At 42.3% G+C, this 24482-nt stretch overlaps 1 protein-coding gene across 1 annotated transcript; it reads left to right on the top strand.

Annotated features, from left to right (window-relative positions):
• Positions 1–283: 283 nt before the first annotated feature.
• mideasb (mitotic deacetylase associated SANT domain protein b) lies at positions 284–20886 on the top strand. The gene is made up of 14 exons (XM_026306953.1): positions 284–681; positions 2657–2750; positions 2859–4456; positions 6531–6803; positions 7307–7655; positions 7912–7978; positions 9724–9866; positions 10446–10549; positions 12894–12969; positions 13530–13618; positions 14184–14327; positions 14914–15033; positions 16115–16314; positions 16950–20886. Exons 3-14 carry the CDS (start codon positions 2918–2920, stop codon positions 17185–17187), a joined length of 3342 nt encoding a protein of 1113 aa, XP_026162738.1. The 5' UTR covers positions 284–681; positions 2657–2750; positions 2859–2917; the 3' UTR covers positions 17188–20886.
• The last annotated feature ends 3596 nt before the right edge of the window (positions 20887–24482 follow it).

Below are 24482 nucleotides of genomic sequence, written 5' to 3'. Positions count from 1 at the left end.
ATAAGACCGTTTGATGTCATTTAAAAAGACTTTTTATAACTAAAAGAAAAAAGATCGTGACTTTGAAAAGTGAATCTGATGCGCAACCTTGTGTGTAGCTGCAGAGTACGCCTTTCCCCTCGGTCCCCCCGGTCCTCCCATGTGTTGGAATTTCCCGCATGGACTGAGAGGGATCTTGCTCCGTAAATGACACCGCCTTGCATGTCAGAGGAAGGCCTTTTTTGGGCATGGAAGTAGGTGTGGCCAGTAAGCTGGTGGCGCTGGAGGGGGGCTATCACAAGACAAGCAGAGACAGGGAGAGACTGGATGTACGGCGAAAGGCCTCTTTCCCAGTGTGAGTTATTTTGCGTGCAATCCTTGTGCAATAATGTGCAACAGACAGCGGCGGCATTGCGCCCGCGTTTCTGCAGATTAGCGCTCCGTTTCCGAGCGGGAAGGACTGCGTTTACGCACTGACGTCGACCCCCTTTTTCCTCTTGACTTTGTAGCGGGGGGTGAAAGGAAGAAAAGTACCAACGAGTGAGGTCAGCAGTATAGCATGAGTCAACCTTGGGGATGTGTGCCGTCATCATCGCTGGTCTGTATTGTGCGGGCCTGCTGCCGCTGCTGGCCGCACGGAGCTGCGAGTGTGCGATCCTGCGTGCTGAGCAGCCGTCTGTAGCAGCTTTCCTCACAGACACAGTAAGTATCGGGGCACACGGGGCTGCGCTCTCGATGACTATGGCGTTGTTGTTGTGATCGACAGTGGGTGTTTTTGTGACACAGCACACTGACAAAGTTTTGTTTACGTTGGGTGGAAGGACTGGGCGCGCTGCTGCTGCTCAGACCTCCAGGCGGACTCGTCGCTCGCCTCTGGGTGTTTTAATGTCTCAACCACGGCGGGTTTTCTGCACGGAAAGAGACGTGACGTATTAACCTTATTGACAAGTTGAATCGAGCCGTTTGTTTGTTAGCGCTGTGACCAAACTGCATTGTTAGCTCGGCTTGTTGCAACATTAGTGACTGGATAATCCTTTTTATGCAACAAAGGGTTTCTCGTGAATCGCGCTGAGCTGGCTGTCCACAGAAAGTGATGTGGAAGGGGAAGGGGTGGGGGCGTCTAGGACGAGTCCAGTTGTGGAAGTACTCAGCATGTTTTTCTTTGATTTGATCTGTTCTCGCCTCTTGCACGGTGCAGGCCGCATATGTCCGCTGGTGTGCGAGCCGTGCACGCTGATTTAAATTAGGAAACTGCGATGGATTAGGGCGGCTAAGGGTGCTTGACATTTCTTTTAAGCCAATTTAACGTGTTAGTTTGTTTATTGGGCTAAACCTCAGACCTTGTGTAAGGTTGCACTTGTGATGCGTCACGATGATCCCTCGCCTCATGGAGTTTGCGCCTGTTCGATGCACAGGGGCTGCTCACACAGCACGGCCGCCCTGTAATCAGCAGGTTTTTATTCTGATTCAGGGTCACGCTGCAGGAAAAACGCTCTGTTCGTGTGCACCTTTTCACAGAGGATGCTTTATGGGATTTGACAACTTGGCTATAGGCATGTGTAACGTCACATGACATTGTTGATGCGCACAGTTTGGTGGTCATTCAGCTTCCTTAGTCAGTGGTGCCCCTGAGCCACTGCAAGATCTGAACAGCTGCGTCTGTCTATTTTAAGAAGTGTGTGTTGTACTAGGCCACCAGAGTAAAGGGTGACAATTGTCAGTCATTTCCTATGTTGTGGAGATTCTAGGTTTATTGTAGGAAATTGGTTTGACAAGTTGTTTTGTGTAACATGAGTCCTGCTGCAGACCAGTGCTTTCATTCTCTCCGTGATTTTAAAAAGTCTTCATGGTTTTCTGTTTGGATTAACAACTGTGCAGGGGTGTCCAGGTTTTATTGTATACAGGTTGAGCAAGGATTGAAATTTTAAGAGGGGGGGGTCAGGATCCATGTGTATAAAGATATTTTGTCAACGAGCTCTGCATGCTACAAGCTGTCAAAGCCTGTAAAGCCATTTTGACTTTTCACTTGCATAGATCGGTTTATCATGAGTCATACTTGCTTGCTTTCAGTTGTCGTTCCTTTTTGAGTCTGCAGCCGTGGCTCAAAGGGCACACGTTCCTTTCCCCCCAGTGAGTCACACGTTTGTAAAACAAGTGGTTTCTGTCACATGCAGCCTGTTCAGGTAGTTTGGCGGGAAAGACAGATTCATTCCTGATATGGGTCAGTTGAGCTGTGAGAATGTTTGATAGAAAGAGGTAAAAAGTTACAAGTTATCCTCTGACAATCATTTTTTAGTGTGTGCTTCACTGTTGATGTCATGGCCCATCATCAAACATGGTGTACTAATCTCTAGGAACCACTGATCTGCCTCTATTATCTCCCATTGTAAGAAATAATATGTGCAGGTCTGTTAGAAAGTGTGTTTGTCTCCATGCAGGATCTTATCCCTGTGTCATGTGAGCATAGCGAATAATGACACAGTTCAGACCTACCCCTCCCTTTCTCTGTTCTCACACCTGATATCTTTTAGTCGAGTCTGTTGTTGAAAAGACTAACAACAGGCTTTTACATGGCTGGGGCAGGAACAATAATTGCCCCCCCCCCCCCCCCCCCCCGTGAGGACCCCTTTAGTCTCATGACTCAATGCTTGACCTCTCATCCATTTTCTTTATACAGGGTGTTGTCCATGAATGAGAAAAACACAGAGACTTCTTCAGATCTGTTCACCCCTGGCTGACCACCTCTGAGTGGGTCACAGAGAACTTTAGAGGTGAAGAAAAGATATCTTGGTTGACCATGTTCTTGCACACACTGATGTCAATGTAGATTCACATCTTTAACTGTGGGCCCCCTTTTATTTTTGGATTGACTCATACAGGGTCACCCAGTGGATCATTAAGAGTTTGGCTGCAAATATTCAACTGGATCGGCTCATTCATGCCCGTCATGAGTGTACCTACCCAGCAGAAACCCAGCACCAAAAGAACAGGCAAACGTATCACGTTTTTCAACGATCAAAGCGTAGCAATGAAGGAGACTTCTCAGCACCTCGAAGGGTCATACTATGTCCCAGGTGGCAATCCCTCAAATCCAGGACAGAGTGAAGCGGCAAGTACTGTGACCTCAAATCCAGAAGGCCCTCACATGTACCTCAACTCTGTCATCTTCAGCCCCGATAAGGGTGACCAGAGCAGGGGTCATTATCAGCAGACGGTTCCTATGAAGTGGGCCCACCAGGAGCCCAGTCAGCAGCAGCCTTCACTGTCCCAGCAGCAGAGAGCTGCTTCCTGGACCATCATGACGAACTGGGAACAAAACCTTGCTAATTACATTGGAGGAGTTAATGTAACAGACTCAAGGACACAAAATGCATTTGTCAAGTCAATGCACGAGACTTCTGGCTTACAGCCACATCAACAACCCCATAACAGAGCTGCAGACAAGCTGCCTCTGGGGGCCAACCCTGCATCTGAAACATTCAGGGATGCAGTTAAAGCTCGCGGCCTGGAGTGGGAGCAACAGCAGCAGCAGTCCCAGGCCTTTCAGGAGACCCTAAAACCTGGAGCACTGAATGCCCAGCAACACAGCACATCACACCCAGGAGGAAGCTCAGTCTTGCAGCCTTTCCAGTTGGCTTTTGGTCAGCCAAAGCAGCACTTGCCAGCTTACTACCAGACCTTCCAAGGCAACAGGACAACCCTACCTAACCCACCTAACTATTCATCACAAGCAAAACCCTCACACCAGTTACAACAGCTGCAGAAGCAAGAGCAAATGCAACGCCAGCAACATCAAATAATTCAGCAGCAAATACAACAACAACAAATCATTCAGCATCAACAGCATGTACAGCAACAGCTACAACAGCAGCAACAGCTACAACAGCAGCAGCAGATACGACATGAGCAGCAGCAACAAAAGATACAGCAACAACAACAACAGCAGCAGCAGCAACAACAGCTCCAAATTCAGCAGCAAATGCAACATCAGCAATTGCAACAACAAAACCCCCATGTGCTTGACTATTACCCCAGTGCACAAAATACACACCCTCACCAACATCCACAGCCTGTGGTGGTACACTCCCAGGAGTCCTCTCCTGCAGCCCCCCCAAAGATCCAGGAGCCAATCATCCAGGACATCACCCCAGAACCTCAGCAGCCATCAGATCCACTGCAACCCCCTCTCCAGTCAGAGCCGCTGTCCCAGACGCAGCTCCAATCCCAAACGCAGCTTCGCAGATCACGACGGCTCTCCAAGGAAGGTGGGGCGCCATCCGACAACCCTTTTCTCTCTATCTCATCACATCAGGCAGGTCCAGCACAGGGTTCCCACAACGGGGCCCTTGACATCCAGGCAGCACCAACAGGCGTCATCCAGAGCACACGCAGGAAACGCAGGGCATCCCAGGAGGTCAACCTGGAGACACTTGCTCAGAAGGCTTCTGAAATGGAGTTTCTCCCACATGTTGTCAAGGTAAAGGCTCATTTTCATTTGGAAATGTTCATCCATTTTTATTTCTTCATCTTCCTTTCTTTTTTTTCTTTTTTTTTTGTTACTTTTTCTTCGTCTGTCCTTTTGGTGTCTGCTTTCCTTTTTCTTTTGCTCACTCATCTGTTTCTCAGCTGTGTGTGAACCACAGAAATAACCTTCAATGGAAAAGGACTAAATGTTCTCAAATGTGAGCATAGCGTTGCAGTTTATAGCTAAATTGTCACTGAGAGCTGGAAGTAATTGCAAATATCTCATCAAGGGCTAAAATCTATTTTTCTAGTCTTATCCCCTGGCATAATTGTAGTGGGACGCTCCCTGAACAAGAGTAGGAACAAATGGCCTAATACAACTGCCAGAAAAACTGTGCCAAAACTTGTGTTGTTTGTGATTAGCATGTTGCTGGAAGAGATGCCGAGTGTAATCAACGCCCTATGAAATGTGCACCACAGAATCATGCTGTTCAGCTGTGGAAAATCTAGCAAAACAAGACTTTACATTGTGAAAATTGGCAGGGAATAAACCTATACTTTATAAACAGCTTTATGTGTGACTTCTCAGCTCTCATAAAACGTTTTAAATAAACCATGGTTCAGTTAGGGGAGTTTAACCCTAAGTGTACCACATTAAGTTTTACAGTTATCTGTGTTTATCTACTGAATGCCTTGATTGTGCAAGAGGTCCTGTTGCCAAACAGCACTGAGTCAGTGTGTCTGTAGTTCAGCATGGCCGTGCTCTGGATTCGCCTCACAGTTAGCTGATCATACAGACTGTTTGCTTACATGCCTGCACACCTCCCCCATTCCATCAAAGGAGAGAAACTCCAGCCTGGTGTTGCCTGCTCTCCCTCCCTTTTTAAAGAGAGGGGTGCAGGGTTGCCCTGCCTGCAGTGCTCAGCAGAATATCTCTCCACCACTCTGGTGTAAAGGCTGGAGTTTTCCACCAGCAATAATGAGCACAGATCCAGCTCAGCCTCGCTGTTGCATGCCTCTCTGCCCATGAAGATGCGGTGTGCAGTGACAGATTGCATCTGTCTTCGGCTGCTCTGTGATGTGGTAGTGTAGATGCTGCAGTGTTGATCATTGCTCTAAAGCGCACACTGTTCATGCCCACTCATTATGGTTTCTGAAAGAAAAAATGTGACGAATGTTTTTGCGGACTTGACATGCGAGGCCTGTCATTTAAGTGGTGCACCTAACAATACAGCATCAGGCCAAAATGTGGTTAATTTTTTGAATTGTCATTTGTTTATTTTGAGTTGCTTTTCACAGCACTTTGTGTTATGATCCTTTAGGCATATGTCTCTGTCTTGTTTAATGTTGATCTGTGAGGTAACTAACAAGGTTTATTTACTGTGTTGATTCTAGTTTGACCGTTAACAGCCAGTACATGTTAGTTTCCCATTTGTTGTGTTGTGGTTTGTTGTTAATTGTTCTATTTGAAAATGTGTTGCCTGAAAAATGATGAGCCTGTGAGATAGTCGGTCAGGTCACTGAGGACTTCATAGCAGGCGAACAACAGGATGAAGCTCTCTTTGATTTTCTCCTCATATCAGTCTTCAATTATCACACCAGCTTGTTTCCCCTCAGCCACATACTGTTGTTTTTTAATGTAGGGCTGGTACTAAACAGTATCTTTATTTTTGCACAGGCTATTGCTTTTTGGATGAAACAATGATTTATGTTGTCTGTGAAACACAAGAAAATGGTGAAAGGGTCCATTATCATTTCTTTAAGACCAAACTAACATATTCAAATAACTTATTTTGTCTGACCAGCAGCTCAACACAAAAAGCTTTTCAGTTTTCAGTCATAAAAGCTGGAAAAATCCAGTAAATACTGACATTTAACTGACACTAGTGAATCTTTTGAAATTTTCCATAGAAATTAACTAATCAAAGCTGCTATGACACATTTTATGTGGATCATCTTCCTGGTTTATTCTATTAATGTTGTGGTTCTAGTTGTTCTCTGCCAATGCATTTACACTTGATGTTTTATGTCAAGAAGAAATCCATTTATTAACAGCAGTCTGACACCTCATCCACCATCTTTACTAGGAGCCTCACAGGCCGTGGAGTCCCACAAATTCAGATGGTCCGAATACCAAGCGTCCTCGAGATGACAGCCTTCTTCCACTCGTCATCCCCGTCTCTGTTCCAGTGCGGAGACAGGAGCCCTCCTCCCCTGACCGGGATGAAGAAACCCTGGCCTGCAGCTGGCCTCCCAGGCACGCAAACCCCCAGGACCTGGGCCGAGCAGACCACAAGCCTTCGGTCATTGTCACACGGAGACGTTCACTCAGGAACTCCTTGTCGGAGAGCTCTGATCAGGTGCACTTTATTTTTAACTAGTCCATTTTCATATATTCACGGACCTAATAAACCGTCAGAGTTAGAGAATTAAGTTTAACTGGTCATTGCCCCACTGTTTTCTTCAGTCTGTTTTCTGCCTGTCTAAATTCCAGCTATTAAATCCTTGCATTTATGCCACATCGTCCTGCAAATGCGTTCTCCCTTCCCCCACCATGACTCCCCTGCCCTCATTTCGGTCATCCACACTTTTCTCCTTTCCCTGTTTCATTTGGGGGGAGATTTGTTGAACCGGTTGCCATGTCCCAAATCCAGCAGATTATCAAGGTTTAGCGTTGCCATACTGTACATTATGTGCCATACAGTTGAAGACTGGGGTGCCTTGTTTTTTTCTCTTTAGGATGCCCTGCATAAACATAGAATAAACTAGTGTCATGTTTTTTTGTGGGTTGAAATTATGCATCACCGTGCACACAGTCACTCATACAATAAATTTACCTGTTAAAATAAACTTTTCTTTCCAGAACGGTGGCGCTGAGGGGGAGAAAGACGACGATGGCAAAAAATCCAAACGGCGTCCCCGGCCCGAGCCCCTCTTCATCCCACCACCCAAACCTGGTTTATTCATCGCCCCACCTGTCTACTCCAGCATCACACCCTACCAGAGCCACCTACGCTCCCCTGTTCGCCTCGCAGACAACCCCCTCACCATGCCCCCCTACACACCTCCACCAATCCTCAGTCCCGTTCGTGAAGGCTCGGGCCTCTACTTCTCCACTTTCCTGTCTTCTGCTGCAGCTGCTGCAGCCAGTGGCCAAGGTCTGCCTCCTCCAGCCACACCTAAGTCGGCCACACGTAGCCTGTTGCGTTCAAGTAAGTTGGAGACTGAGTTAATAAGACTTTCCTGAATTATTCACAGGATCTGCCCTGGACTCTTTCAATAAGCCTCTGGCAATGTATTTCCCCATACTCTAATATCAGGTTGTAAGGGTATTTAGAAAAGTGATTTAGGATAGTTAATGATTATTAGCATAAAGATCCACTTGCATTAAATATTCAGTGATTCCTGTGATGAAGCAAATTCCTCTGATAATGTCACTGAGTGGATTTTGTGTTGCTACTCCTTTAGACAGCTGCGACATCACACCACCAGTTCTGTCTGCAATGAGCGAGGCCACTCCAGTCAGCATTGAGCCGTAAGTATTTCCCTCCCCACATCCCAAATCGTCACCCTCCATTATGGAAAGGGTGGGTTTGGGGGTTGTGTGTTATTTTCAGATAAACTATATGGGGTAATCCAAAGCATGCATTATCATGAAGCAGTAGTTCTGCAATCAATTATTCAAGCCCTAACACTGAGTTGAATCATGAAATGTCTTTAAAGAGAGCACAGACGTCTTGAAATTCTAAACCTATCGTTTAAAGCAGCCCTCTCCTCCAACATTGTTACCACTGGAGTATTTTGCCCTGTCATCCACAGCTAGTGTTAGAGCCAGCATTTGCCCTCTGCAGCCAAATGTATCTCCCAGTAAAAGTGCATTGTTCCCATACAAACAAAAGCCTTAAAGCCATTTAATAACTTGCAGCAGTAAATACACCAGTGGTCTGTGCCTGTGTTTTTTAGCATGCATTATAGGATGGCACATATCTGAAGTTTAGCAATATACAATATGTGGATTGTGATGATATTAAAGTTGTAATCCCTGAGATTTCTGTTACGGGTAAGTTATGGACACCCATGGTTACTATGGCAACAGCAAATGCACTTTAATACTACAGCAAACACTAGTTAAGCAGCCACTTTGTCAGAAACACAACAGCAGAAGAGACTGGAATATCTGGTAACAACGCAGCCAAACAGACTCACACTGTTTACTCCAAAAGTTTAAATTGATCAGCGATCAAAAAGGGCTGAACATTACCACTTGTCTTGTATTCTTGAATACGACGCAGCCTCAGCAGATACTGGTTTACATTAGCAGTAACTTAGCGCTGTGGTAGTATAAAGAAAGTAGATCGTGAGAGTGATATAAATGAAATGAAATTATGGCAAAATAAATGCTGCGTCTTTTTTGTTTTTTCTGAAGCGCCTGTACTTAAATAGGCAGGTGGACTTCACCACTAACAGTAAAAGCTCCTATATATGATGTAATTGCTGAATGGGAAAACATTAAGGACACTTGGTCTGGGTGTTTAACACTTAAACTGCCAGTCAAGGATTCTCTTATGTACTTTTGTGTAGTTGCATTGACAGTGACATGCAGTTTATGGGCTTGCATTGTGCAAGTTGTTGCCTGACCGGTGCCAGCTGCTCAGCAGTTAGTCAAAGACGAGCCAGTTAGGCTTCCCATAAATCATGCTTTCAGCTGGGTCTGGTGTGCACCCAACCACATGCACCATCTCACTTTAACACTGAGCAGCCCACCTTCCCTGAGGGAGGCTGCTAGAACACACACACTTTTCTGGAATTACTGCAGGCCCAATGGAAATGCAAAGGAGGCACGGGGCTTGCTCCAATGGGATAGCGTGTTAATGTAGCAGAGCATGATTTTCATAACTATAGCACTGTCATATCTGGATTCAGCCTGTTGAGGTTTGGTTGGATATGGCATTTGATGCTGCTTTAGTCAATTTAAAACATGCAATCTATTTAAAATGCAAAATCTGACAGATTGCATTTTATTCAATATGCTGAGAGTACAAGAGAGCTGCGTGATGAACCTGAGTTCAGAACAGTACAAGAATTGTAGTGCTCATATTCTGAGATCTACAATCTCCCTGTGACTATGATTGTGGCAGAAAGAGAAGCTAGGAAGTTAAAATATGATTTCAGAAATACAATACGAGTCTTACTCGTAAAAGAAATTTGATACTGATGTATGATATCTTGTCTTGAATATGGATTGGATTCAGATTGAGATGTCTGGTGTCCTGTTCACAGACGAATAAATATTGGGGCACGGTACCAGGCTGAAGTGCCAGAGCTGAGGCAGCGGTCAGTTGCAGAGCTGGATCATCATCAAGCAGAGTTGGTCTGGACTCCACTAAATGAGCTGGAGGAAAAACCTGATTTCCAGCAAAAAGGTAAGACCAGGTGCCTTAGACAGTTGTTTGTTTTACATCACGTGAAACCCAACAGGCAGGTTTTTGGTGCAGGAGTGAACTTATGCTTACTGTAACCCTGACTTTCTGTTCCTCAGAGTTTTGATTGATATTTTATTTTAACATCATCATCAGGACTGACTTTTTCTTCATTGTTGAAGCTTTTTATTCAGCCTGAGATTAGTCTGTCATTCCCTTCCCTCAAAATACAGAAGTAACTTTCTGTTGTCACTTCCAAGATGGTGTTTACAACTATACATGGCCACGTTATTGCAATATGGAGAGGTTTTGCAATTAGGTTTAACTCTTCAGATACCGATGTATGTGATACGATGTATTATGGTAAAGTATATGTAACTGTGACAGTAGGGAAGTTGTGCACTGCTGATACTCTGTAATTAAACAAAACTACTAGTCCTGTAGTGTCATATTTTAATTAATATATCTTTATTATCTAATTACAGCTTTTTAACAGGTTCTACTTTACAAAATAATGAAAATATCAACAAAAGTGTACATTTTCCCTGTGGAAAATAAAAAAGCATTCACTGTCTCTTTTAGTGGAAGACTTCATGCGCCTGGCCTGTTCCAGTGTTTTGTCTGGAGGGGGCACCAACCAGGAGTTAGCCCACCACTGTCTGTATGAATGCAAAGGGGACATAATGGTGAGTGAACACAGAACAATCCTTATTGATGGACTGAGCAGGAATTTCCATTGTTAACTGACAAATGGCTGGGAGCTGTGTTCTACAATAAACAGACTGTGTGTTTATTCAGATTTTCTTCTAACCCACACATGCACACCAACTGTCTCTTTATTCTTGAAGATTAAAACACTCACGTCTGTATTCCTATTAAATGATCTTGTGTGGTGAAGAATAGTTACAAGATTTTAAACAGCTATTATTTTAGACACATCATGTGTTTACTTTAGTTACAGCACCTTTAGAGAGTAATGTAATTGGTATTTCTTTTGAAACTTTATTAGAGTTCATTACTACTCTTTGTAACCAGCCTGAAGCCACTATCTGCAATATAACACATTATTGTTAGTTTTTTTTTTCATGAACCTGAAGTATCATGTAGATAAGAACACTATAAACTGCACTTCTATAATCAGGCTAATTTCTGTTGTTTTCTTAGTCTTGTAAACCATTTATCTCGTTCTAATAAGGAAAGAAAGGATTTATAGCAGTAAAGCCTTGCATCCAATAGCATTTATTCCAAAATCCAACCAGGACAACCACATATTGAGATGTGGCATCTTATCTCACCAATACTCTCAACATATGCAAGATGCAGCTCAGAAATGTCAGACAGCTGCATGTAAGTGCAACATTTGGAGTATTCAGGTTGATGCACTACATGTACACATCCTTTGACATCCTGCCTTGACCTGCCACTGTATTTCCCAATTACTTGTTTTCTTGTGTGCATGTAACTGTACTAATAGTGTGCCTTCACTTGGTAATTTCTGAACGGAAGTGACTGATCTGTAGAATATCTCTTTGCTGTGTACTGAAACTCTGATGTGGCCTGAGATGACTGTTATAGTGAAACGGATTGGTTATTTAGCCAGAAGCAGAGTGATGCCGCTGTGAAGAGCAACAGAGAAGCACAAACTGTCAGAGAGAAATGACACACAGGGTTGATTGTAGAGATGAAACAGTCAGAACCTCAGAAAATGAACCCTGCAACTGTTTTGATAATTGTTTAATAGTTCAATTGATTTTCCAAACATAAATAAAAAAAAAAAACATTTTAGCTGTGGATTGTCAGACAAAACAAAATTCTGGAAATCAATGGTCAGGGCTACACTGAACATGATGGAGGAGGAAGACTTCTACCTTCACGATGCTAGGAGAAATATATGGTATTCTAGAGTATATTGTAATAGCATTAGGTTTTCATGCATGTGGGTGGCTTACAAGTATTTCTTAGCTGTACATGGAAACAACCCGCCAGACAAAACATGATAAATTTGCCTTAAGAAGGTCAGAAATAGTGATGAGTGTTTATAATCTTGCAGTCACCCGTAGTAGTCCCCTGTGGGTTTTCTACCTGTACCAGTGATACATCCTGTGTCTCATAACAATTACATCACTATCAGAGCATATCACGGGGGTCAGTTCACTTTGCATAGTAGATATCCAAGGATGTAATCCTACAAACACACCTTGAACATGACCACTGATTAAAACAGCTACAAACCATTTAAACACACTCAAAGTCTCATGATGATGAGTCACACTGTGCAGCTGATTAAATTTATCAGAAAAAAGAACAACGTGCTCTGTGCTGGCAGTGGTAATGAGGCCAAATAGCAGCCACTGATAAATGGAATGAGGCATCTTCACACATGGCTCTTTCCAGGTCACCACCACTGAAATACCAACAGCAGAGAATGCTGTCATAATAATGGCATTTTCTAAACAAAAATACATAGTGGGCCAGGTTGTATGTAAAAATGAAAATGTACTAGCTGGAGTTGGCTCGATGCATGTGGCAGAGTTGTCGAAGTGCTTAGTGCTAGTAAACTGGAAGAGATTTCAGGCCCTAGTGACCAGCACTGGTCCAATGTTGTCAAGGAAACTACGAGGGGGTGGGAGGTGGGTAGGGTGGCTGCCAAAGCACCCACTCTCTACAGCAGCCTGTCTTTCAGCACACATGCACAGTCAGGCTGTTTCACCTGAAATACCACAAAGTTGATTGTTATTTTGACAATGCCAGCACATGTATAATTATGATATAACACACTCAGGTACTTAGTTGCAGGAAAAATGAGGTGGTTTTCTCACTCCCCAGTTACCTGTAAGGAACTGATTCATTGTTTGGCTCTGTGTGTTTTTGCAGCTTTATAAAACACAATTGATACACCTTATGGCGCAAGAGTCCGCTTGCTTGGCAGGAGTGACCTGCTGTATAAAGGCTCATAACAATCGCTGTGGTGCAGCAAATGTGCCATGTTTGTTCACGTTCACTAATGTTAAAATGCTATTTGCTTTTCAGACTGCTCTGTCACTGCTAATGCTGAGGAATCCAATTTTCCCCAAGTCTCATCATCTGTCGAGCTACCACTACTCAGGTTAGTCAGTGCTTTCTATTAGTATTTGATATTCTGATTCTCAGAACTTTATAATGTTCAAACAAATGCTCATAATTAGGTCAAAATCCTCATTTAAACCAAATTTTCTGTATTTCTGTAGGTTCATATTTGTGCAATAAGATGTTCTTTCCCCATTTCTGTCCTATTACCAATAAACACAGATGGACTTTCTAAGCCCCGCCCCCGCCTCTGAGCAATGGCAGCTGCAGTAGCAAGAGTGTGGAGGTGGTGATGGTGGGGGTAGTGGGTGACTGTGGAGGATTGTCAGGGTCAACGTGATGAGGGAAGGAGGGGAAGTGGGGAACAGGGAGGGGGATTACAGCATGTGGTTAATCCCAAACAGACAGGAGAGCCTTTGTTTTCCTAAGTGTTAGGAGTGACCGTGTGGCGCGGTTTAAGGGTGGGGGTAGTGTCTTGTCAGGGTCCTCACACTCACTGTGAAAGCAGATACTTGTTAACAATGTTTTCAACTGGTCATTAAAACTCTGTACTGCTTTTTTTCATCTTTTTCTATGTCTGCCTCTGCCCCTCTCCCTCAGGATCAGACAGCTGGACAGCAGCTGAGAGACGCCAGTTTAACAAAGGCATCACTGCATACAAGAAGGACTTCTTCATGGTGCAGAAACAGGTATGTGTTTGTGTGGTTTCAAACAAAAGGACAGGAAAATGAAAACTCTAGTAGCTATATAGTAGCTGTGCTGGCAACAACCCTTCCAAAATAAACAGCATGCACGTGATATAGGTTTCTCCCAATAGGTGGGCAGGGAAAGGGAAATACAGTCACTCTGGAACATTGTTTCCTTCTTATTTAATTATTTGTACTGTCACAGTCAATTATTGCTTTCCAACAGAGTGGGAAACTGTTTAATTTCCTTGTCTGAACTAATTCAGTGATTAATGGCAAAGCTGCATTACATCAGTTTTACAGATCCACAATGTTCATTGCGCAGTCAACCGAGTTATAGCTTTGACCTTTGAAATAGCTTTGTTGTTGTTGTTGTTATTGACACTGTCTTTGCTGTATTGAGGAACTGCAGAGTTTTACTAAACAATTTGATCAACAGCAACTATTTTACTGATCTAACTGTTTTGGTCATTTTGTTTGAAAAACACCTTGGAAAATAACATTGTAGTAACATACAGTGACATTTACAGTGAAAACTCTATTAACAAGAAATACTTTGGTTTTACAGGTGACCACTAAGACAGTGGCGCAGTGTGTGGAGTTTTACTACACTTACAAAAAACATGTTAAGATCGGCCGCAACGGGACGCTGATATTTGGCGAGGCAGAGCCTCTGGACAGCAAGACCACTGAGGAGGAGATGGACCACAAGGTCGGTTATATGTCTTGTTTAATACATGTGTTATAGAAATGGATGTAAAAATAGTGCAAATCAAGATGCTGACATAAAGCAGACCAATGCTATATCACACAACCAACCATAGGATAGACTGAATAGTTTCCATGCTTCTGCAAGTGTACAGGAGCACAGTGTGCAGTAAGCAGGGACTAATGAGCCAGCTGTCACAAGTTTATCTGCTTCACATCAACAGAAGGAACATGGTGATCTGACAAGAGGAAAGATACGAGCAGGCATAAAAAGGCAGCATTTGATTTAGACTGTCACTTTTGAGTTTTTTTTTTTATTTTTATAAAGTGTAAAGGTTGCAGCCCATTCCACTACTGATGCGTTTATTTACTTGTTTAGTATAGATTTCTTTTAGTCATGGAAATATTGCAGGTGCAGATTTCCTGGTTGTTATAGTAACTGTGAAAGCCATGTGAATATAAACCGATGGCTTTGAAACTTGCTAATGATCTTAATCAAGCCACATGTATTTACTGTAACACTCCACTACAGAGCTGTAAATGAGCACTGAGGCTTGAGTCTTACAAACACCACGTCTTTGTGCCAGCAGGGCTCTAACAAGCTGGAGCCACAGCGGGAGGAGGACACCAGGAAGTGGGAAGAGTCAGCTGACAGGAAACAGGATGTCGGTCCCACCAGGGTGACACACACACTGCAGTCCACTGAGAATGTGAGTGTGAAATTGATCATCGGTTCTGGGAAATGAGTCTAAAATAAGTAGATGCCAGAACAGTTTACAAAATGTCACAGTGAGGAACAGTTGATGTATCATGTCCCTCAGTGAGGACATTAAAAAGATTAAACTGCACTATTTTGTGCCTTCCCACATTAGCTCACTCTAAGTGTGTGAAGACACAATCAGCTTCACTGTTTACTGAGTTTCTGTGCAGGCTTGACTGGAATATCACCTTCCTGTTTAGCAACAGTTGTTTTTGGAAAAGGTCTTTGAAGATGTAAAACACTTTGAGACTCGCCCTGTTAGGAAGCTTGAGACACTGATCATTTAAGGATCAAATAATCCTATTTTCAAGCTTTTCCTTTTGTAGAAGTGAAAGATTTATGCCCATTAGAACATAACGTGTAGCGTGTCAGGGTTTTCAGGCACAGCCTCAAACTTCATTGGGTTTATCAGCTAGATAAGCCCTTTCTTAGATACAGAAGAACTCTGGCTTATTGTTATTCAGACATATGCATCTTTTATATGAACATTCACACCTACATAACATTAGTTTAAAGTAAACAAAAGCCTGTTCACTAGAGGTGTAAAGATAAAACCCAACCCTCACAGCAAGATACACAAACTAAACATGATTTTGGGCAAACCTCCAAATGTTCCCAGTTACAAATCTCAACTGGCCTCAGCTGACGTGTTTGTCCTTTTGAACTCTGCCAATTTGGCTCGGTGAACAGGTGTTGGATTTGCTGCCCCCTGCTGGATGTTTAGACCAGACAACTTGGCTGGATTGTCCCTGGATGTTGTAACCCCATTGTGTGTGTCAGCAATAACGCCACCAATGCATTTCACTAATACACAGTGGTTGTTTGACAAACCAGCCAAGCTTCCTTTTATTGCTGTTTGTACAAACTTTGTGTCCATATGTTTGCTGACTAGCACAATTTGCATGATATTGTAACACTATCCTACATAAAAGGTGCTCAGACTGTAGTTATTTTCTTTGTTTATGGCTCTCAGTGACTGTGTTAAATGTCTTTCATGTTAACTACACCTTTCTCTTTTGTTGTGTGTGCAGCCTGGAACCGTCCTGATCATGAAAGGCCAAGAGGACATGGGAAAGGACCAGCCACTGTCCCGGGTCATCCACCCCCCTCATCCACCCGCTCCCAGCTCCAAACCGCGCTACGATAGCAACGCACGCCGGGCCAGTCCTTCAACAGGCAGCAAAGGCTCATCCGGTCAGGAGGGAGAGTTTCCCTGCAAGAAATGTGGCAGGTAAGTGATGGAAGATAAGCTGCACTTGTGATGGAAACATTGGCATTGACGTTGTTTAGCTCTGCTAAGCTCACAACGTATGCTACAGAAGTGTCCCTAGGCTGAATCAGATATATCTAAAATCCAATATTTCTGCAGGAAATATGGCTGATGCCTTTGCCCACTTGGAAATATATATTGATAAATAGAGGCAAGCGTCTCATGGTCTCTGAAAAAATCACATCGTCCTCTCATGCTTTGATTAAGTAACAGCTCGTCCTCTGGCAACACCGGGTCTGTTATTGCCAACTGTGTCCTAGCAACTGAAACACAGAATAGATACGGCACATCGCACCTCTTGCAGCTCTACCCAGCGACTTGCTCACTCTTTAACTACTTACCCTGCTCAAAGTGTGCTCATCATAGATTATCTACCAATAAATAATGTTAGAGGAAATCCAACCCAATGTATCAATCAGATACATCACTGAAAGATTAACATAGGCTTCTAATACATAACTGGAAGCTGGTTGCTGATTCATACAGGCTGATGTTGTGTGCAGATGTGGTTAGAAATTCATTAGCTCTTTTGCACTGCTCTTAGCAGCATCTTCACAGAGAATATGTCTCTGACCTTCCTGTCCTCTTTCCCTTAGGATTTTCTACAAAGTGAAGAGCCGTAGTGCGCACATGAAGAGCCACGCCGAGCAGGAGAAGAAGGCTGCAGCACTGCGCCAGAAAGAGGCCGAGGAACGAGCGGCGGCAAAGGCAGCAGCAGAGGCCGCAGCCATCCTGGCTGCTCGTCAGCAGAATGGGACACGGCAGGCGAGCGGGGACAGCACCAATGATGACACATCAGATGGGGAGGACGACGATGATGAGGATTGGCAGTAGGAGGAAGGCCGCACACTGTAGGTGGCTTGCTCTCCGAGAAGGAAGGAGGAAATTTACAAAAAAAAAAAGAAAAGGAAAACTGAAAAACCCCTCCTGTGAACTTCATGTACATTTTGTGGAACAAGAAGACTTTTGTTGCTTGGCACATTCAGGGACAATGTTACTCCCGTGTATGTGTTTGAGTGTGAATGTATGTGCTGAGAGTGTGTGTTTGTGCTTTCCAGTGCACCTATACCCCTTTACTCTGCTTGAAAAGCTTTTCATGAGTTACAGTACCTCTCTTGGTCACAGGGCTCAGACAAATCAAAGCCATGCCGCTCCTCTCGGCACTGTCCTACTCTCCACGCCAGACTGCGGCCTTCCTCAGCACTTTGAGTCTCACCCTGCTTCATTTGATGGACGTCGAAGTTGCTGGACCCTTTTTTTTTTTTTTTTCCTGTGTTGATGAGCCACATCATGCACTTGCTTAAGCTGCATCCCGACCGTCCGGCATCAGGTGAAGTTTTGGCGATATGAACACTGAAATCTGACATCTGGGGGGAGTGGGACAAGGCGAATGAGCCCAGGCGCATGCTGTTAGGTTTTCTGCTCTAAGAGGGATAAACTGTTGCCTCTCTTTCGACTGCTCTTCTGCACTCAAGTCTGCCAAAAGCTTTCTCAGACGCATGATGTGCAAAAATGGATTCCTTCTCTCTGAGCATTTTCATTTGGGCTTTAGTTCTGTGAATCCACCCCTTTAGCCCTCATCACTTACTTTTTATAGTTCCCTGTTTGTTCGTCACGGTTGATGCCTTGGATGTTTTGATGCTTTTTATCTTAAAATGACAATCAATTTTACACTTTTTTTTTTTTTTTGTTTTGTTTGTTTTTTTAAATATATATATATATACAGGTAATTGTTACTTTTTCTGCCTGTATAACTATATATGGTTATTGTTGTTGTTTTTGTGAATGTTCTTGTTGATGATTATTAATTAATATTATTATATCCTGGTTTTGGCTGCGGTTTGAGCGCTTTTTTCCTGTACTTGTCCATAGTATTTTTTTTTTTTTTTTAATTTAAAAAAAGAAAAAAAAAGAAAAATAATGCTATTTGCTGCCTGTTTATAACTGTGAGATTTTTTTGTAAGCCAGAAATGAAGAAAAGGCAGGAACGTATGTGCAATAGTACAAGACGACCCATGTTACCAGATCATCCATGCCCTTCCTCCAGCCCCCTCTTTGTGCCATGATGTCGAGCGGCTGCTCTGGATGTTGCACCGTCAACCCTGTAACTGATAGGAGGCACTGACTCAGACTGTCGAACCTGCAGGTCTCTATAGATACCCATAACACAGCAAGAAAAACTACATACAGCACAAAGTACTGCATTTTAGAAGTATGTATCCCTTACTACCCTGAAATTTTAGCTAGTTGAATATTTTCTAAAATGTCAACAGGAAGTTTTGAACTGACATTTTCTCCTGTTTATGCTTCTTGCACTGGCTTTTTCTGTATTTTAGAAGCAGAGATCAAGTGTATAACATTTCCTCTCCACCCTGACTTTTCAGCCACTGTTGTACATTTATCACTCAGACAGATATTAAGAGAGGAGGAAACATTCTTTACTGCAAAGCATAATTAGCTCAAAAATCACAGGTTTTTACAGGGAATTGAAAGAATCTTTCAGCAGGTTTTGAACTTACCTTTACTCCCGTTTACTCCTCCTGGACATTTGCTTTGCTTTCTAGAACCAGATATCAGAGTTGACTATCATTTCTTTTTATTACATTTTTATGACATTTCATTCAGTTTACTGTTGATGGTAGTAAATAGTATACTGATAAAAACTACTTAAAGATATTAAGAGAAGACATGGCATACCATACATACCTCCGGTTTTACAGGTTTTTCTGAGATTCAGAATTTCTTTAGTCTTATATTTTCTTTGCTTTTCAATAACTCAGTTGTGTTTTATACTTTTTACAAACAAAATCTTCTGGGTAATTATTTAATGCCTGTTTGTAATCAGTAAATTCAGTGAAACAAAATGATTGGTAGGCCTACAAAAATGGTTTTGCACTCCAAACCACCCTAACCCATGTTTTACAGGTTTAAGTAAGAAATTTTAAAAGTCGACATAATATTTCTTCTAATTTACAAACCAGATATTGACCCATATAACAAATGCTCTGTACTATGCTTTAGCCAGAGTTTACTTTTGACACTTTCTGCAGACTGTTGATAGTAAGTTATTTACTAAGACAGTAAAGAAATTAAAGCCTTTTGTTATATTTTGCTCAGATTTAGCAATTTGGCAAGAGTTTGAATGTTCATAAAGATGTTGTCTTTTTCTTCTTTCTTTGCATTTAGAGCTAAAATATCAAATATGTTTAACACATGTTCAGTAGTTCACTTTGTACTTATTACCAGTTGTAAATTATATACTATCATCAACAAACGGATATGAAGAGAGGCAGGTTCTTTTCTGCAAACCACACTTAGTTTAAATTTTGCAGGTTTTTACAGGGGATTCTTAATGTCATTATCACTCATACTTCCTCACTAAAGCCACTGCCGATATTTGGTGTCTCAATTGAAACCTTTTATGTCCTTTACCTCCAGCGAAAAGTGTCTGAAATTGCATTTAGGTCATCGTGACACTAATGCTTTATTGAAGCTGTTTGGTTTAGCAGATGCTGATGGGCAGCATGACACTGTGTATTTATGTGTAGAGGAACTCAACGGTGTGCAAATACAGTGAATTCAAATGCTGATTTGACTGTCTACTTATATGTAGTAGAAGTTTGGAAATAATTCATAACATCTTAAATTGACTGTTATGAAAAACCAGTATTGCCTCTATACCTTCATCAGTCTAACCCTACAGTGTGTATCTATGGTCTTTTTTCTGTTTACCTTGTTGCTGATGAATTGGACTATGGAAACAGCATGTTTTGATCTATCTCTCTAAATATCTCTGAGTTAAACCCTTGATCCCGGAGCCAGTTTCTGTTGCTGTAGCAGCAAATGGGTTAAAGGGTTATTTTCCTTTAAAGGACAAACCACAGTGGGAAGAAACAGCTCCAGTTACCGTACCAGTAACTCCACAAGTTAAACCTGGGTCTATGCACAGACTGTGTGTGTGTGTGTGTGTGTGTGTGTGTGTGTGTGTGTGTGTGTGTGTGTGTGTGTGTGAGTGTGTTTGAATGGATGTCCTGTTAAGTGTGTAAGTGCTTTAAGGTCAAATGTTTGTATGCCAGTCAGTGAGGGGGGAAAACGTTTTGCAGACTGTTCACGTTTGGTATGTTAATTTATATTTCCTTTTTATTTGGGCTTGTCTTGAGGTTCTCTTGGGGGGAAGTTGTCATGAAAAAGATTTTCAAGCTGTTTAAAAGTAGAATTATGGATGAAATCGAGACCACAACAAACACGCAACTGTAAACTTTCTCCATTTCATCCAGTTGGCTAAGGGAATTTTAAGGGGACAAAAGGTTTATTTAGCTAAAAATTAGAAAATATATATGAATGAAATTCTATGTTTGCATACTTTCTATGCTATTTTCATATGGGGTTCACACTAATGATGACAATGGAAAGGAATCTCAAGTGCTTTTTACTACAGTGTAACTTATTTGTTTTGATTTGATTTTTACCACCTGTGTTTTTAGTAATGATTTATGAAGCACTGTATATTAAAGTTTTAAAATAATCAGGAAACTTTCAACTGTTCTTTTTTTTTTTTTTTTTCTTTCAGTGATATAACACTAAACACTGTCAACATGATAATGGTGTTAAAATTTCATAATTTTTGTTGCACAAGGGGGCAGCATTGTTGCAGCACTTCGTGCACTCGGAAGCATAGAGGAGGGCGCTTTTAACACCAGCTGAGAGCCAAGTTCTGCTGTGTTGTGTTGCATAAGTGGCCGATGGCCCTAACAGCATCATATTCAGATGTGTTGTGGTTCTCATATGGTGATCTGATCGATTTAAGGTGTCAGATCAGATTTCGTCATGTAGCATAAAATCACAGGGTTTTACAATCTGTACAGTACACCACGACTCTTTCTGTTACTGTACTTCTGTAATTTCACAAGGCTAATTTGTGGTTCATGCAGCAGCAGTACTTCAGTGCGTGTTGTGTCTTAGTACCTTGCGATGATTTCAGTCATACTGCCCATGACCATGAATCCAGTCCTTTGTTTTATTTTCTCTGCATGGAAGAGCATTTCATTTTTGTAATATTTAACACATATTTGTGAAGCAGATAAACTGTAGTGCAGCAAGATCTGACACTGAAGATAAGATGATGAGGGGAACTGCGAACTCCCACTAGCAGCAGGGCAATCTGGGAAAGGCAGACGAGAACAGCATGCAGCTCAGATGTGTCCTCGAATACTCTTTTTGCCTGTTCCAACCCGTGGGAGGAGGAGGAGGAGAAGGAAGACATATAGGAGGGATGGAAGTTGAAGAAGTGAAGAAAAGGCATCTTGAGTGCAAAAACTCAGCTTTATGTGACTTACAGCTGGAGAAAATCAGATCAGAGCGAAGCCTTAGAAGATTTCACTGGGAAACACTTAAGTACAAAATTGCATAAAGACTCATTCACATCTCTTCTGAGAAATGTCATGAACTTAATGGTAACTAATGTTTGAGCTGATACTTCAGCACATCCACCACATGAACACAGAGAGACCACATGTTTATTTATTGATTATTTATTTATTTATTATTTATCACAACCCTTGTACAATCAAACCATCTCCAACTACCTTGGAGACTCAGACCCAGCAAACGTGTCCAGGTGCTCTCCCACTGTAGGTGTGTGAACAAGAGCATATGTAGGAGTTAGTGGGAGGAAATGAATGTGGGTATTTTTTGCTCTTGCTCTCAAACATTCATCTTCTCCATCATAATGCTCAAATTCAATATGTGTCTGGCTATGACAACAGGATGTGATATGAGGACCCCATACACTGTCACATCCTGGAGGAATCTGCCACAAAGATGGATGAGATTTCTGTGAAATATGGCTGCTAAAATCTGCAGTGGTTAAACTTTTAGGTTTTAAATCAAACTGCAACTAAGGATTATTTTCAGTTGATTGATAAAAGTTCAGTCTATAAAATGTCAGAAAATGATGAATGGTAGAATAATAGAATACACAATTATCATAACTGTTGATTAAATTTCACCAAAAGTTTGTAGAAGAAGAAACAGACTAAACTGATGAAGGTCCACAGATTAATTGCACTCTAGTAGGGAAGTTGTTGTTACTGAAGCTGTTAGAAGCCTAATTGGAAGAGAGGCATGTTTGCCAGACTCTTAGTGTTGGCTTAAATGAGGAAAAAATACATGACTGATGCACCAAAATATTTTCATCTGAGATCCAGACTGAGGCTCAGAGGCCAAGCCACCTCATTATCTACCCCAGCACAGAGACTTCCTCCTGGGCTCGGAGTCAGTGATGAATCACCTCTGTGTGTGTGTTGATGGGGAGCTGGCTGCCATACAAATCTGTAGCTCCACTTTTCTGCACACACACACTGGATCCTTATTAGCAATTACATCGCTAGAGGGCCTATTTATACACATCTGCTGAGACGGGACACTGGAAACAGATACATCCAGCAGCACTAATCAACTGCAGAACAATCCTGTTAAATGAGAGGTGAGGAAGGTTGGAAGGAGTTAGGGAGTAGTGGAAGGAGGGAGAGGGGGTTGCTGGAGGGTGGTAAGACAAAACAAGGCAGCAGTGAGTGAAGGATGGAGGGAGAATGGAGAAATTAAGGAGAGGGAAGGAAGGAAAGGAGTCAAGGAGTGAAAGAGGGAGTATCTGAGACAGCCATGGTGATTTGCTCAGTAACAACCACAGCTCTCAGCCCTGCAACACCTGACTGGTCATCCCCCACTAATACAGCAGCCTCTGGATTGTTACATTCAGCCAGACTCCAACAGGAACCATGGGATGCTTCACATGGCTGTGGGTGATCCCTGAGTTTCCACGTCTCACACGCACACGGCAAGTTTCACAGTTTTCACACACTGCACTTTATTTAGTCCAAACAAGACCAATGAGGCTGGTGGCAGGGTCAGGGTGCTGGACTGTGGTTTGATGGACTACATGTTGTCATAAGACCTTTAGAAACTGACTATTTAAGAGAATAGTTCGCTATTTTGTCAGATACACAAATGCTGAACATACCAGTATGCTTTGTCCTCTGTATGGGAGTATCAGGTGGTGTCGACCAGCTCTGCTCTGATTGGTCCATTCTGAGGGTGGATTGACTCAGTCAGCACAGATCACCATCACCTGAGTGATGAATGTGTTAGTGTTCATACATTGTTTGTGACTGGGTGAGAAGTGTGTTTGACAGACTCTTATCAGGAGCTCTGCTAGATCAAACTGCTGCTTTGTTCAATTTAATTTGCTTGGTGCTGTTGGTGGTTCTGTTTTGGTTCTCTCTCTTTCTAAAACTAGTCTGATCCACCACATTTATACTGTGTTTCCCTTTAGACTGGAAGCCCCTGGTTTAAAGAAGCAATTTAAAAGGAAATGCTAATTTTTTCTGTAATTTTTCACCACAACTTTTTTTTTTATCCATCTTTGCAGTGTCCAATTCAAGCATGGAAGCATTTATGCATTTTTGATTTAGCACTTCAACAATCTTGTTGAACATAACACAAATCCATCATACTAATGAGAAAAAGACTGCTGACATTTGTGTTAACAGTTTAGGATTTTTTTAACATAAGGACTGGCTTTTAGTATCACATCTTTCTTTAATGCTTTGAGCTCACACAAACTCAGCCACTGAAATATAGTTTGAATTCAGTAAAGTCCAGTCTTGTAATAACAGCCTGCTGGGAGAGGTGTGTATGTGCTCACTGGTCCATGTTAAAACTGGCAGGAATGGTTTTTATGACTTCCATTGCATCACGACATCTGATACAGTTTAATGCGTTCACTGCTGCTGTGCTCAGGGATATGCAATACTCCTCCTGTTCTTTTACGAGCTTTTACTGAGAGGAGCATATGAAATATCCTGTAATAAAACCAGGATGATCAGACATGCTGTGATAATCTCGCTGGGAGATATTTTAAAGGGGGCTGTACTTTTACTTAGGAAAAGTAACTGAATATTTCTTCTGTCGCGGTGTACTGTGCTGTACTGCCTCTAGGAGGCACCAGAGTCAGTAAGTTTTAAATCCTACACAGGAGCTTTAAAGAAGATGTCTGTGGAGGATTTTTTAAATGTAAGACTCTTACAAACATTGTGATTAATCTAATTCATCCTAGTTTGGTGTTTTTTATA

This window comes from Mastacembelus armatus, chromosome 22 (assembly GCF_900324485.2).
Source record: "Mastacembelus armatus chromosome 22, fMasArm1.2, whole genome shotgun sequence".
Taxonomy (NCBI): Eukaryota; Metazoa; Chordata; class Actinopteri; order Synbranchiformes; family Mastacembelidae; genus Mastacembelus; species Mastacembelus armatus.
Note: the sequence above shows the minus strand (reverse complement) of the source record. Positions and strands in the feature narration are given on the sequence as shown.

Bases quoted from the DNA above. Each gene is read 5' to 3' on its own strand.
- mideasb (XM_026306953.1), top strand. From the start codon at position 2,918: ATGCCCGTCATGAGTGTACCTACCCAGCAGAAACCCAGCACCAAAAGA. The intron at 7,656-7,911 runs GTAAGTTGGAGA...CTACTCCTTTAG, and splicing joins ACGTAGCCTGTTGCGTTCAA to ACAGCTGCGACATCACACCA. The intron at 15,034-16,114 runs GTGAGTGTGAAA...TTGTGTGTGCAG, and splicing joins CACTGCAGTCCACTGAGAAT to CCTGGAACCGTCCTGATCAT.